The sequence below is a fragment of the Heterodontus francisci genome, chromosome X, assembly GCF_036365525.1.
Source record: "Heterodontus francisci isolate sHetFra1 chromosome X, sHetFra1.hap1, whole genome shotgun sequence".
Lineage (NCBI taxonomy): Eukaryota > Metazoa > Chordata > Chondrichthyes > Heterodontiformes > Heterodontidae > Heterodontus > Heterodontus francisci.
In genome coordinates, this window is record NC_090421.1 from 9,118,675 (window position 1) to 9,133,536 (window position 14,862).

General features: G+C 44.4%; 1 protein-coding gene across 2 annotated transcripts in view; it reads left to right on the top strand.

Moving 5' to 3' along the window:
- Positions 1-2,570: 2,570 nt before the first annotated feature.
- Positions 2,571-14,862, top strand: part of smarcd1 (SWI/SNF related, matrix associated, actin dependent regulator of chromatin, subfamily d, member 1) — a 50,549-nt gene continuing 38,257 nt past the window's right edge. For both annotated transcript variants that reach the window (XR_010971221.1, XM_068024454.1), the window contains exon 1: positions 2,571-2,789. Coding sequence is in view for 1 of the 2 variants with exons in the window: in XM_068024454.1 (XP_067880555.1) it covers positions 2,616-2,789 (174 nt within the window). In the remaining variant the exon portion in view is untranslated. The remainder of the gene's footprint in view (positions 2,790-14,862) is intronic.

Genomic DNA, 14,862 nt, shown 5'->3' on the forward strand with positions numbered 1-14,862 from the left:
TTTAATGTGGCAGGCAATTTGCGCACAGCAAGCTCCTGCAAACTGCAATATAATCTGTTTTGCAGTGGGATGAATATTGCCCCAGACACCAGGGAGAACTCCCTTGCTCTTCTTCAAATGACATCATGAGATCTTCCCTGTCCACCTGAGAGGGAAGCCAAGTTGAATGGCTCATCCTAAAGACGGTCCCTCCAACAGTGCAGCACTCCATCAGTACTACACTGGAAGTGTCAGCCTCATATTTTTGTACTCCGGTCCCTAGAGTTGCACTTTGAACCCACAGCGTTCTGACTCGGAAGAAAGAGTGCTACCCACTGAGCCATAGCAGACAGCAGACTCTTACAATGCATTTTAACAGCCTTGTGCATCTTGAAGCAACCTCTGAATGTCCAGTGAATTTGATTGCACCTCATATTGCTGTGCTCAGGTGACCCTTCACCCTCATAAAACCCTGTTCAGACTGGAAGATATCATTAACCGAGCAGAGGCAAGTATCAGCTGACTGCCCTTGACTAGATTACACCTGGAAATTCAACAAATTGTGAAAGGCACTTTATAAATGCAAGTTCTTTCTTTCTCTTCCCCCTTCCCCATCTTGATCCAATTCAAAAATTCCCCCTCTCTGTGTGACCAGGTCATGGGAGATGGATTAGTAATGTTGTAAACCTCTGTCAGATTCTGCCTTATTTCAGGGAAGAAAGCCTCAATTTTACTCGGCTTTCTTCCTTACTATAATTTGTCATTCTGGTATCATTCTGGCTCTAATAGCCTTTCTGTAATGGTGTGCACACAATACGTTAGCTGCAGCCGAACAAGTGTCTTGTACAAATGCACTCTTACTTCTTTTCAGTAAGAGTTGCAGGATATTCCTTCCCCCTTGCAACACAGATATGATTTTCCTTTAGGACCATAGAATGTTTATAGCACAGAAGGAGGCCATTTGGCCTATTGTGTCCATGCTGGCTCTCTGCGAGAGCACTTCACCGAGTCCCGCTCCCCCACCCTTTCCCCGTAGCCCTGAAATTTTTTTCTCTTCCGATAACAATCCAATTCCCTCTTGAAAGCCACAATTCAATCTGCCTCCACCACACTCTCAGGCAGTGCATTCCAGACCTTAACCACTCGCTGCGTGAAAACGTTTTTCCTCATGTCGCTGTTGCTTCTTCAACTCTTCTCTCAAGCCCAGCTTCTCCAATCTATTCACATAACTCAAGTCCCTCATCCCTGGAACCATTGTTGTAAATCTTTCTTGCACCCTCTCTAATACCTTCACATCCTTCCTAAAGTGTCGTGCCTAGAATTGGATACATTATTTGTCCAGAGAGAGTGTTAATGGCAGAATAATGAACAGTTCTGTCCAAACGAGAAAAACATGAAAAACAAGTTTAAGACTGGTACATGGTAAAAAAACAATCAAAATGGCAGTCATGGTCTGACATTGTTGAACTGAATGTTGAGTCCAGAGGGTTGTACAGTACAGAATCGGAAGATGAGGTGCTGTTCCTCAAAACACATAATTTTGATGTTATCTAATGTTATGTGTTTTTACTTTTAGCATATGAGACTTATCTTTGGAAAGAAGGGGGATGTTGTTTAAGAGTGATGCCCCTTTAAGATCTTAGTATGCTAATAACTAAGTACCAGGACACAATCAGGTGACTCAGAGCCAGAGTCACTCTGCAACTGTAACATCTAGAGGAAGGTTCTGTAAATAGTCAGCTCTGTACTGTATGATAGTTTAGCTGTTAATAAATCTGTTTGAGATCTTCAACCAACTGGACTCCATGCATCTCATTTATCTTGCATCAGACAGCATAAAAGAACTCATTACACCAGGGTGTCGCAGAGGGAACGGTCCCTTCGGAATGCTGACAGGGAAGGAGAAGGGAAGATGTGTTTGGTGGTGGCATCATGCTGGAGATGGCGGAGGATGATCCTTTGGATTTGGAGGCTGGTGGGGTAGAAAGCGAGGACAAGGGGAACCCAGTCGCGGTTCTGGGAGGGAGAGGACGGGGTGAGGGCAGAAGAGCGGGAAATGGGTCAACCACAGTGGGGGGGAATCTTCGGTTGAGGAAAAAGGAAGACATATCAGAAGCACTGTCATGGAAGGTAGTAGCATCATCAGAGCAGATGCGTTGGAGACAGAAACGGGGAGAATGGAACGGAGTCCTTAGAGAAGGCAGGGTGTGAAGAAGTGTAGTCGAAGTAGCTGTGGTAGTCGGTGGGCTTATAATATCAGTGGACATATTCATGTACAACGTTAGGACGGAAGTACCGACAGGCGTTGTTGTCCACAGGTGGCGCTGACTCGGGAGTTTCATCTCCGCCCTGAAGGTGGCGCTGACTCGGGAGTTTCACCTCCGCCCTGAAGGTGGCGCTGACTCGGGAGTTTCACCTCCGCCCTGAAGGTGGCGCTGACTCGGGAGATTCGCCGCCGCCCTGAAGGTGGCGCTGACTCGGGAGTTTCACCTCCGCCCTGAAGGTGGCGCTGACTCGGGAGATTCGCCGCCGCCCTGAAGGTGGCGCTGAGTCGGGCGGCCAATCAGCACGTTGCGATGGACTGTGCACCGGAAGGCTGCTGTCCGTTTCCGGTGCGAACGGGTTACTGGTCGAAGATGGCGGCGCGAGGGTTCCAGACAATGAGCCCGGGCGCGGTGGCGGCTGCTGCCGCTATGGCAGCGGGACCGGGGCCTGGTCAAGGACAGGGGCAGGGACAGGCCCCGGGCAGGATACCACCCAGTCAGCAGCAGAACATGTTCCGTTCGGCCATGCCAGGCCAGGGATACCCGGTAAGTGTGGTCCAGCCAGAGTTGGGGATTGGAACTATAGGCAGGGCGGGGAACGAGGCCCTTTCCCAAACCACATTGCGCTGATCAAACCGGACACAACTCCGTGGGCGGCCTCTCTCTCTCCCCTACCTAATGGCAAAGTTGGTCTCAGACTTCTGACCCGACCCTGGATTCCTTTGTTCCTTCTGCTAGCTGGACTTACTCCTGTCCTGGGCAGTTTCAAGTTCTTGTGTTGCTCTCAAGCCCAGGAAATAACGACTGCTTCATGATAGCTTGTAACTTGTTCCCCGCTCCCTAAATGTCCAGGTTGGAGAAGGTTTGGGTTTTCTTTTCCAATTTGGACAGGAATTTGACTTTTATTTTTGTAACTTTACAAAATATATATAGCGTCTTTAACGTAATAAAGCGTCACAAAATGCTTCACAGAGGCATTATAAAACAAAATTTGACAGCAAGCCACGTAAGGGAATATTAGAAATAAAAAAGTGTTGAAAATACTCAGGTCTGGCAGCATCTGTGGCAAGAGAAGCAGAGTTAACGTTTCAAGTCTGTGACCTTTCATCAGAACTGGATATTCAGTCAGATGATGAAAAGCTTGGTCAAAGAGGTAGGTTTTAAGGAGTGTTTGAAAGGAGGAAAGTGTGGTGGAGAGGTGTAGAGAGGGTATTCCAAAGTTTGGGGCTTTAGGAAGCCAATTGTGTTGAAATCCCAAGAGCAAAATACTGCAGATGCTGCAAATCTGAAATTAGAGAAAAATGCTCGAAAAACTCAGGTCTGGCAGCATCTGTGGAGAGAAAAGAAGAGTTCTGATGAAAGGTTATCGACCTGAAAGGTTAATTCTGTTTCTCTCCACAGATGTTGCCAAACCTTCTGAGTATTTCTGTGCTATTAAAATTTAGGTCAGACTGCTGCTGTTGAAAAGAGTTGGCTGTAAAGATTAGATGTGAATTGGTGAAGACTGATGCAATTCTGTGTGGGCAGAAACCTACAGTATGGAACCCTAATTCACCACAAATTGGCAAGCAAATTCAAAAACAAAAGATTTGCATTTACATAGTACCTTTCACAACCACCAAACGTCCCACAGCGATTCACAGCCGAGGAAGTACTTTTGAAGTGTAGTCACTTGTAATGTAGGAAACGCAGCAGCCAATTTGGCCACATCAAGGTCCCATAAATAACACGTTTTTGTGATGTTGATTGAGGGATACGGGGAGAACTCTTCAGAATAGTGCCTTGGGATCTTTTATGCCCACGCGCGAGGGCAGACGGGGCCTTGGTTTAACGCCTCATCTGAACAAGGGCACTTTGCCAGTGCAGCACTCCCTCAGTATGATACTGGAGCGTCAGCCTTGACTTTTGTGCTTAAGTTTTAAGGTGGGACTTGAACCCACAATCTTCTGACTCAGGTGAGAGTGCTACCCACTGAGTGCACAACTTTAGTCCTACTCCAGTTATTATGTGATGTGAGGCAGGTTTGATGGACCAGCAGATCAACTTTGTTCATCTCTGGAGATATTAGCCTTGCCATCAGTGTAGCTCCAGTTGAACCTTTGGCAAATAGTTTTACTGTGCATTTCCTGTACATTCACAATCTGGTGATGTGTTGTTTTCTATCTGATATTGTCACTGTGGGCATGGGGTCTAGAAAGAAACTGAAATGAAGACTTGGCAGAACAGGTTTTGAGTGCTCAGACTAATTTTCAGTTTTGATCAGGGCCACTGCTGTGGAGACGATAGAAAGAAACAAAGTAAAATTCCAGATGTTCAAAAATTTACGACTGAAGCAAAACTAAAATGCCAGCTAAGATAAACGTAAGACCAAAAACAATTTACTGTGGATGCTGGAAATCTGAAGGAAAAACAGAAAATGCTGGACATACTCAGGAGGTCAGGCAGCATCTGTGACAAAAGAAACAATTAACGTTATCACTGACCTGAAATGCCAACACTTTTTCTCTCCACAGATAATGCCTCACCTTATTTCAAGTATTTTCTAAAGCATAAGCATAAAGCATAAGGATGAGACTAACAACTGGGATCATTTTTAATGTGTGCTTCAACATGGTGTCAGTCTTGTCAGTGGGTAGCACTCTTTCTTGAGTCAGAAGGTTGTGGGTTCAAGTCCCACTCCAGAGGTTTGAGCATATAATCTAGCCTGACACTCCAGTGCAGTACTGAGGGCGTGCTGCACTGTCAGAGGTGCCATTGTTCAGATGAGATGCTAAACCAAGGCCCGGTCTGTCTTCTGCAGCATGAGTTGAGGCAGGTGCGAAGGTGGGCGATGTTACAGAGGTGGAAGTGGCGGTCTTAGTGATGGAGCGGATATGTGGTCAAAAACTTGTCTCGGGTCACGAATAACACCGAGGCTGTGAACGGTCTAGTTCAGCCTCAGACAGTGACAAGTCAACGTATCTCCCTGTTGGAGAGAAAACGGGTCTGTACATTTACTCACCATAAGTTTCACCTGGTTAGATCAAGGGCCAGGAAACGCTGGTGCATTCCCCAGTTGATTAGCACTTAACTTGTGTGGGCTGAGTGCATTGTGCTATGTGCTGTGGAGGAACTGTACCAGATCTGCCTGCCTATTTTTTTTGTGCTGGGTTCATTGTTTTGGAGCTGGATGAATATTTGGGGAAGAGCTAGATTGAACACTGCAGGAAACGTATTAGATTGAGGGATTGAACCCACTGTGGAACATAATGATTTCAGTCCCTCTGGGGCCCTGGCAATGTCAGTCATGGAATGCAACTGGTCAGTGTTGAATAATGTCATAAGGATTTTGGTCACCTTTAGGGCATCAAAAGGTTTTATCTCAAATTTCACCTCTTCAGGAGAATAAAGAAATCAGGGCGAGTTCCCGTATTCTTTGCAAAAGGCAAAGTACAAATTTTATCGCTCATCTGGCCTCTTATTATTTACTTATGACTTTGTGTATCATATCTGTTTCTCTTTTTCTTAAAAAAAAAGGTCTTTCCATAAAGTCTATCTCATCTTTGATCATGTGTCACTAGATTAAGGAGTTGCTAAGTTTGCTATTTAAGAAAATTATGAATGACTTGTATTTCGATAGCACCTTTCACAACTTCAGAATGTCCCAAAGCGCTTTACAGCTAATGAAGTACTTTAGAAGTGTAGTCACTGTTGTAATGCATTACAGCTTGTGCACAGCAAGCACAGGCAGCAGTGTTATAATGTCTAGATCATCTATTTTCGTGTTGAGTATGGGGTTGGGGGGAGGTGTAGTTTCACAGACCGGGCAGCATTGTTTCTTGTAAGCTGCACAGCAACCCGAGTGTTGCCGTGCAGGCTGTGCACAAGTCAGCCCCTTTAAGGTACTGCGCATGATAAGGCTGAAGCATTTGCAACAATCTTCAGCCAGAAGTGCCGAGTTGATGATCCATCTCTGCCTCCTCCTGAAGTCCCCAGCATCACACATGCCAGACTTCAGCCAATTTGATTCACTCCGCATGACATCAAGAAACGACTGAAGGCACTGGATACTGCAAAAGCTATGGGCCCTGACAATATTCCGGCAATAGTACTGAAGACCTGTGCTCCAGAACTTGCCGCGCCCCTAGCCAAGCTGTTCCAGTACAGCTACAACACTGGCATCTACTCTGCAATGTGGAAAATTGTCCAGGTATGTCCTGTGCACAAAAAACAGGACAAGTCCAACCCGGCCAATTACTGCCCCATCAGCCTACTCTCAATCATCAGTAAAGTGATGGAAGGTGTCATCAACAGTGCCATCAAGCGGCACTTGCTCAGCAATAACCTGCTCAGTGACGCTCAGTTTGGGTTCTGCCAGGGCCACTCGGCTTCTGACCTCATTACAGCCTTGGTTCAATCATGGACAAAAGAGCTGAACTCGAGGTGAGGTGAGAGTGACTGCCCTAGACATCAAGGCAGCATTTGACCGAGTATGGCATCAAGGAGCCCTAGCAAAACTGAGGTCAATGGGAATCATATCTAGCTCAAAGGAAGATGGTTGTGGTTGTTGGAGGTCAATCATCTGAGCTCCAGGACATCACTGCAGGAGTTCCTCAGGGTAGTGTCCTAGGCCCAACCATCTTCAGCTACTTCATCAATGACCTTCCTTCAATCATAAGGTCAGAAGTGGGGATGTTCGCTGATGATTGCACAATGTTCAGCACCATTCGTGACTCCTCAGATACTGAAGCAGTCCATGTAGAAATGCAGCTAGACCTGGACAATATCCAGGCTTGGGCTGATAAGTGGTAAGTAACATTCGCGCCACACAAGTGCCAGGCAATGACCATCTCCAACAAGAGAGAATCTAACCATCTCCCCTTGACATTCAACGGCATTACCATCGCTGAATCCCCCACTATGAACATCCTAAGGGCTACCATTGACCAGAAACTGAACTGGAGTAGCCATATGATTACCGTGGCTACAAGAGCAGGTCAGAGGCTAGGAATCCTGAGGTGAGTAACTCACCACCTGACTCCCCAAAGCCTGTCCACCATCTACAAGACACAAGTCAGGAGTGTCATGGAATACTCTCCACTTGCCTGGATGGGTGCAGCTCCAACAAAACACAAGAAGCTCGACACCATCCAGGACAAAGCAGCCTGCTTGATTGGCACCCCATCTACAAACATTCACTCCCTCCACCACCAACGCACAGTGGCAGCAGTGTGTACCATCTACAAGATGCACTGCAGCAATGCACCAAAGCTCCTTAGACAGCACTTTCCAAATCCACGACCTCTACCAACTAGAAGGACAAGGGCAGCAAATACATGGGAACACCACCACCTGCAAGTTCCCCTCCAAGTCACACACCATCCTGACATGGGACTATTTCGCCGTTCCTTCACTGTCAAAATCCTGGAACTCCCTTCCTAACAGCACTGTGGGTGCACCTACCCCACATGGACTGCAGCGGTTCAAGCAGGCAGCTCACCACCACCTTCTCAAGGGCAATTAGGGATGGGCAATAAATACTGACCTGGCCAGTGATGCCCACACCCCATGAATGAATTAAAAAAAAATGTGCAGCAGTGCAAAGAAATGTAAAAGGGTCACAAATTTAAATAAATCACTCCAAAAATAAAAGGAGGGTGCATTGCCGAGAGCTCCCCTGCTCTTCAAAATAATGCAGTGAGATCTTTTACAGTCACCTGAGAGAGCAGACGGGGACTCGAATTAACGTCTATGAAAGATGGCACCTCCTGAGTGCAGCACTCACTCAGTACTGCAGTGTTAGCCTAAATTTTTGTGCTCAAGTCTCTTGGGTGGGACTTGAACCCTCAAACTTCTGAATCAGAGGTGAGAGTGCTACCAACTGAATCACAGCTAAACAAAATGTGATGCTTGTCCCTGCCCATTTCTTGCAGCATTCCTTTTTTAATTATCTCCATTCCAGTTTCATTCTGAAACTCCCTGTGATTGTAGATTTAGCTCCCAGTGACCAGGACCACCGACAACATCAGTGTCATCAACTCAACAATGTTCCCATGTCTATGCCATAGGCAAAAAAACACTTACAATGAAAAAGATTTGCGTTTATATAGCACCCTTCACAGCCACCGGACGTCGCAAAGCACTTCACAGCCAATGAAGTACTTTTTGAAGTGTAGTCACTGTTGTAATGTAGGAAACACAGCAGCCAATTTGCACACAGCAAGCTCCCATAAGCAGAAATGTGATAATGACCAATAATCGGTTTTTGTGATGTTGGCTGAGGGAACAAAATTGGCCAGGATGCCAGGGAGAACTCCCCTGCTCCTCTTGGAAATAATGTCATGGGATCTTTTACGTCACCCGGCGCCTCCGACAGTGCAGCACTCCCTCAGCACTGCACTGGAGTGTCACCCTAGATTTTTGTGCTCTAGTCCTGGACTGGCAATTGAATGGCTGCGCATGTCAACACCCTTGACCTAGGTGAGGTGAAAATTGGCCAGGGTTCTTATGCTTAACTGCAGTTCAGTCACCCCTTCTGGAAAGCTTATGTGGAGGGATGGCTGCTTAGAACAGGATTGTATTTGACTGAGTCCCCCTGTGGAGGAATTGCCTGCTGATGATCACAGGTCTCAGGCAATGGTGGATGTCTGGTGCCAGTGGAGCTGTTGCCCTGCAACAGAGGGGGAGAACCAGAAAGCAAAAATCTATTTGTGACTGCCCAAAATCAGTTAATTGTTTATTCTGTTAAATGGACATCCCTGAAAAATAATGGGAACAGTAATGGAAAAAACGAAACAAAACATTTGGATTGTGAGTCATATAACTAGTTTATTCACCTTCCATCATGCATACATTTTTAGCGTTAACACCTTTTCATTCCTTTGTCAGCTTTTCCTCAGTAGTTGATGCTGTATTTAGGTCCTGCTTGGTTCAATATGACGATTCTGACATTGTACAAATAAAACTTCACCATTAAACTGTTTAGTCTGGCGTGTAGATCGGAACATCGTACACATGCTGGGCTGCTCATTATAGAAGTGTGATTGTATAGAAACATTGAAAGAATTTAGCTTTTGGTTCGTGGATTGGTGTGTACAGTATTTCATTATCCATATATTGCTCTCAGCGAGTGCTCAATCAGTCCTCATCCTTTTTCTGGGATCAATGAAGTTATTGTGGAGCTTGGTTGTTCAGAATAGTGATGTGGAAATAGCAGACACTGCAGACAGTAGATTTTTAAAAATAATCTCACTCACGTGCTTGATTGTCTTTTGCTGAAATAGCAGTTCTGGAAATTGCATTAGCTGCTGACAGAACCAGGTTAGTTTCAAATGCATCTCCTCTTCCAATAAAGGTTGCACTCGGAATCTGCATCCTGACTGGACATCAGTGACTGATATCAACTTGGAAAATGAATTACCTCCCATGAACTTTCTTCTTCATTTTCAGGTTTTTATTTCTTCCACTAATCCATGACCAAATGTTTTTTTTTTGAAGATTGTGTTGAATTTTGGCCATCTTCATAAATTTTGAAAAGGTGCTGATGTATGCCAGTAAAACAAAAGGTGCCTACACATAATCTTTGCTGACGCTTCAGTGCAACCCCGAGGCAGTATTGCAATATCAGGTGTTGTCTCTTGAAAAGAGATTTCAAACCAAGACCCTGCCTTTTTGATCAGGTGGATGTAAAAGATCCTATGGCACTATTTTGAAGAGATTTCTGGCCAAAATTCCTTCCTCAACTAATGCCACCTGATAAAGATTAGCTGGTCATTCCTCTCATGATGGTTGAGATCTTTGCACATGTTCATTACCAAATGTGTGAGCATAATAGTGCCTGGACTTGAAAAATAATTCACTGGAGATGAAGCACTGAGGAATGTCCTGATAACCTTACCACGGTAAAGGACACGATATTGAAACATAAATGTTTATAGTACAGAGCGAGGCCATTTGACTCATTGTATCTGTGCATGCTATTTGCTGGAACGATCCAAAGCTCTTCCCACTGCCCTGCTCTCTCCCTGTAGTTCTGTCTACTCCTCTGTTTGAAACATTTATCTATTCGCCCTTTAAAAGATGCAATGGTCTTTGCCTCAGCTACTCCCTATGGTAAGTCATTCCCTCTTACTCATTGTGACAATTTTAAATTGGGAGGTCAGTAATAAGGAGCCATCAATTAGAGGAAATGGTCTTTTCCCTCATCACCCCATCAGAACCCTTGTAATTTTAAAAACTGCCATATCTCTTCCTGTCCTTTTCTACTGCAGTGTAAATACCACTAGTGTCTCAAGTCTCTCCTCTTGACTATTGTGCTATCAGCCTGAATGCAGGCTCTTTCTAATAATCCTTGTCCCAATAAATTTTCCTATAGTCTGTTAGGATGTCAGGTTTTTCATCACCCTTTTCTCATTCAATAGTCTAACAATTTCTATTTGTTATTTTTTTGTTATCTGAACCTACAGTTTGGATGAACCTAGGGATTAATGATTACCCCAATTATGCTCAGTTGTGACCTGGAAATTACGTAGAATTCCCACCATATCATCCGTCTATTCAGTTAAATAGAAATATTACTGCCAGCATGGACTTGATAGGTCGAATGACCTCCTATGCCATAAATGTCTATGACTACTCAGACCAGAGATTCCGTGTGCTAAAACGAATCAAATTTACTCTCAAAAATCAAGCCCAGTTATGAAAGAGAAATAGTGTAAAAGTAGCACTAGATAATTGGGATAAATAATACACAGTACGCCAAAGCTGCAAAATGGTAGTGATGTCATGGATGGGTAGATGGCTAAAGGATAGAAAGTAGAGAGGGCAAGTAAATTAATGTTTTATCAACTTGCCAACCTGTGCTAATCATGTGCCCCAGGAATCAGTGTTGGGGCATGATAAAACTGAGGAAGAATGCAGGAGGACCTAGATAAATGGAGTGGGCAGATAAGTGGCGAGTGCAGTTCCATGTCAACAAATATGTGGTAGTAGTAGTACAACTTTGGGGAAAGAATCCGAATAAAAATATGCCCTGAATGGTAACATTCTCAGTGTATTGGAGGAACAAAGAGATCTAGGGATGGGGGTACATAGAAGCAGGTTTGCAGAAGGAAAAGTCCACATGAAGGATAAAAAAAAAAGTGTGGAAAAAACAGGAAAATGGTATTGGAGTTGATTGCTCTGGCACAGACTTGATGCATCAAAGAGCATCTTGCTGTACTGAAATATCTGATTCTATCATTCAGCGGGTTCTGAAGGATTTGCATAGAACCTGCTTTTGTCCACTTCATTTTTTCAAAGAAGGAAAGGTGACACATTTAAGATATATCATCAAATGAAAGTACAATAAACTAACACTTTGTAGTTCAGGTACAATCTGCAACCGCTTTCACGCCATCACCAGTTGTATCGTGGAACCATTGCAAATCGTGCTTCATTGGCTGCAAAGCGTTTTGAGGCGTCCTAAGGCCGTGAAAGGTGCTATATTAATGCAAGTTCTTTTTTTAATCTTGATTCTGAATTAGTGACCTGAGCTAATTTACAAAGCCAAAGCCTTATCCTGTTCACACCTTTTAAAAAAGGCCTGGTATTTGCAGGTTAACCTAATTCACAAGCACAATGAGAATGAAGCCTGTCGAAGTGACAGTCATCTCTTTCTGAAGTCGGCAAGCTATCCATTAAAACCAGTTGTTTCTACTTCCTTTTCTTGTAACTTAAAAGTTTTGGTATATTGGGGCAGGCTTATCCCGTAATGTCAGGGAAGTGCAGAGATTTGCTGCCCCTTCAAAGTGTTGACCTGTTCCACAACCTTCCCTGAGTGGCCATATGTGGGCTGAGCTAGTGTATCGCCATTATTTAATTGTAGAGGGCATTGCACCTGAGCCCAACCTCATCCTCATTCATACTCAGTTTATCCAGCAGGAATTATCAGATAGCCACCAAAGAATGGGGAACCCTGCCTGAATTTTTACCGTCCCAGCTGAGATCACCACAAGTTGGTGATCAAGGCACTATTTCTGGCCATTGGACCTTGTCTGGCGACTGGGAATGTTCCATATATGCCTGTGATTTGCAAAGCACTTTGGAGGCCTGTACGTCTGGACTGAGTGATCAGTCTGCTGCCATCGAGGGGAAAAACATGGCAGGTTGTCCTTTCATTGACAGTGTTTGCTGGCAGGAATTTAGGTGCCTCTGGAAATACCAGAAAAGGGCACCCTTTCAGATGGGTTGAGGCAGTGCTGTAAAGTGAAGGGGACTGAAAGCTAATAATTTGTATGAGATGTTTGTGGGCTTGGGCTTTGGATCCAGGCGTGTCATTTGAGTGTAGTTTTATTTTTCATGTTGGAATGAGGAGGGAGGAAGAAAAATATGAGTTGAGCCAATGTTCTTGAGTTATTTTTCTTCATTGTAGGTTGCAATTCATTCACACTGAGGCCTGGTGCTATCATTGAGCGCCATGCTCAAATTCACCATATCAAATTCAACTAATCTGCCCCTTTGCTCTATCTCTGCATTGATATCAATGCTGAGAAACAATCAGTCTTCCTTCTTTGCACTTAGGCTGTGAATGTAGGTCATATCATGTTGGTTAGCGGTAAATGTCCTGTAGATTATACTGTAAAATCCTGAATGAGTGCCAATAAAAACAACCTGTTTGGCATGCTTGGGTCACACACTTAAATAATGTCTACTGGACGTTGGGTATCCCCTCAATTTATGACTGGCTTGACTTGGTGCCAATGTAAATGGAGCAAAGGAACTCATTCAGCAATTCTTTCCCGATGACATTCCCGTATTGCTGCATACTTTCTGCTCCATGGGATGACTGTTGATATCTTAGCCTCCTTTTAGCTGCTCCATAAAACCCACCTCTTTTGAGCAAGCTTTTATTCACCCCTCCTAATAGCTCCTTTAGAAAGAAAGAACTGTCATTCATATAATAGCTTTCACGAGCTCGGGATGTCCTAAATTGTTTTACAGCCAATGAAGGGCTGGTTTAGTGATGTTGGCTGAAGGAGGAATGTTGGCCAGGACACGAGGGGGAATTCCCCTGCTCTTTGAATTGTGCTGTTGGATCTATTAGCTGACCTTAAGAGGACAGATGGGCTTTGGTTTAACCACTCATCCGAAGGACAGCACTTCTGACAGTGCAGCATTCCCTCAGTACTGCACTGAAGTGCCAGCCTAGATTCTCTGCTCAGGTCTCTGCAGTGGGGCTTGAAACCAAAACCTTCTGATGCAGGCGAGAGTACTGAGCCATGGCTGACACCAAGCAAAACACGTAACGCTCATATACAACGTTGACCCAAATGAGCAAAGGCTGACCCCTCCTTTGGCATGGCATTGATTTGTGTCTGGTTATGCCTCTGTAAATGTTTTTCTACGGTAAAGGCGTTACATGAATATGGTAGTCTGCCCAAAACTTGTTGGTCTTCCAGTGCAAGGATCTGCCCATGACAGAGTGTTGCAGACTGGCACATTCCAGAACTACATGGTGAAGGACGCGCTAAAGCTTGGGGCTGCTGCTGCAAAGGCTCAATTGGGAAGGGCAGCGGTCTATGGCCCTCCTGCTGTAGTACAGTGAGGGGCTGGAACCTGCATAAAATCTATTGTGCTGTATGTTTGACATAAATGTATATTGTAAATATAACCTGAAATTGTAAGTATAGTGAGGCGCCTCAGATTGCCACAGACTGTATTGAAAGAAACTGATCTGTATTGCATTTTATGTAATGTTAAATTTGAACTATTATGCAATGTACTTTTACAAATTTTATGAATAAAGCTTAATTTTTGAAAAAAAGCTGCTGTACGAATGGGAGCTGCTGTTCGTATTGTTTATCAGCTATGGCCTGTACACTTACCTTTTTGCCAATGTGCCTGCAAATGAGTCAGTTTCGAAATATTTTAATCATCTTCATTTAAAATTCTCCTTTCAGTTGAATGAGGTTTAATTGCACCAATTCAGCTGCTATTGTGCCAGCATTCAAGGCTTTTCCTGAACATCCTTCACTGCTGACAGCTGTTTTGCTGTGTGCAGGCAGGGCCTTTTTTCTCTTTTGACTCTTGATGCTAATTAGCTGAGACCTGCAAGAGCGGTAGTATGGAGCTGAAAGGCATGCACAAGTGACGTGACAACTGCTGTTACAAGGTCTTTCACTGATTCATTTCTTTGTGGTGTTTAGAATACATACTTGGACTGAACAATATAATGGCACCTTCTGGCATGCCAGTTGCTGCTGTAGTTTGACTGTTGATTTGCTGAATTTCTTGTAAAGTTGAGGCGACTGCATCTTCCCTACAATAAAATGTCGGATGCCCAAGAGCGACAGCATCAGCTTGCTAAACGCGAGTGCAGTAAAGTAGAGCGTAGCACACGGACAAAGGGTGTTTGAAAGGGACGTGTGGCATGCAGTCAGCAACCAGGAGTAAACTCTTTGAATTTCTTGCTCACGGTTTGGTAAGGGTTTGTTTTCAAATTAACAAGACTTTTATTTCCGACTGGCAGCTTTTTGTCAATTGTAATGCAGCATTTTGGGGCAGGAGGTTTACCCATCAACTGACTCCTGTCCTAAAGCAGAAGGGGTTGCGTTCTTTTTTCCCAGTTGATGCATTTCCTAGCTCACTGCAGTCAGTTCCA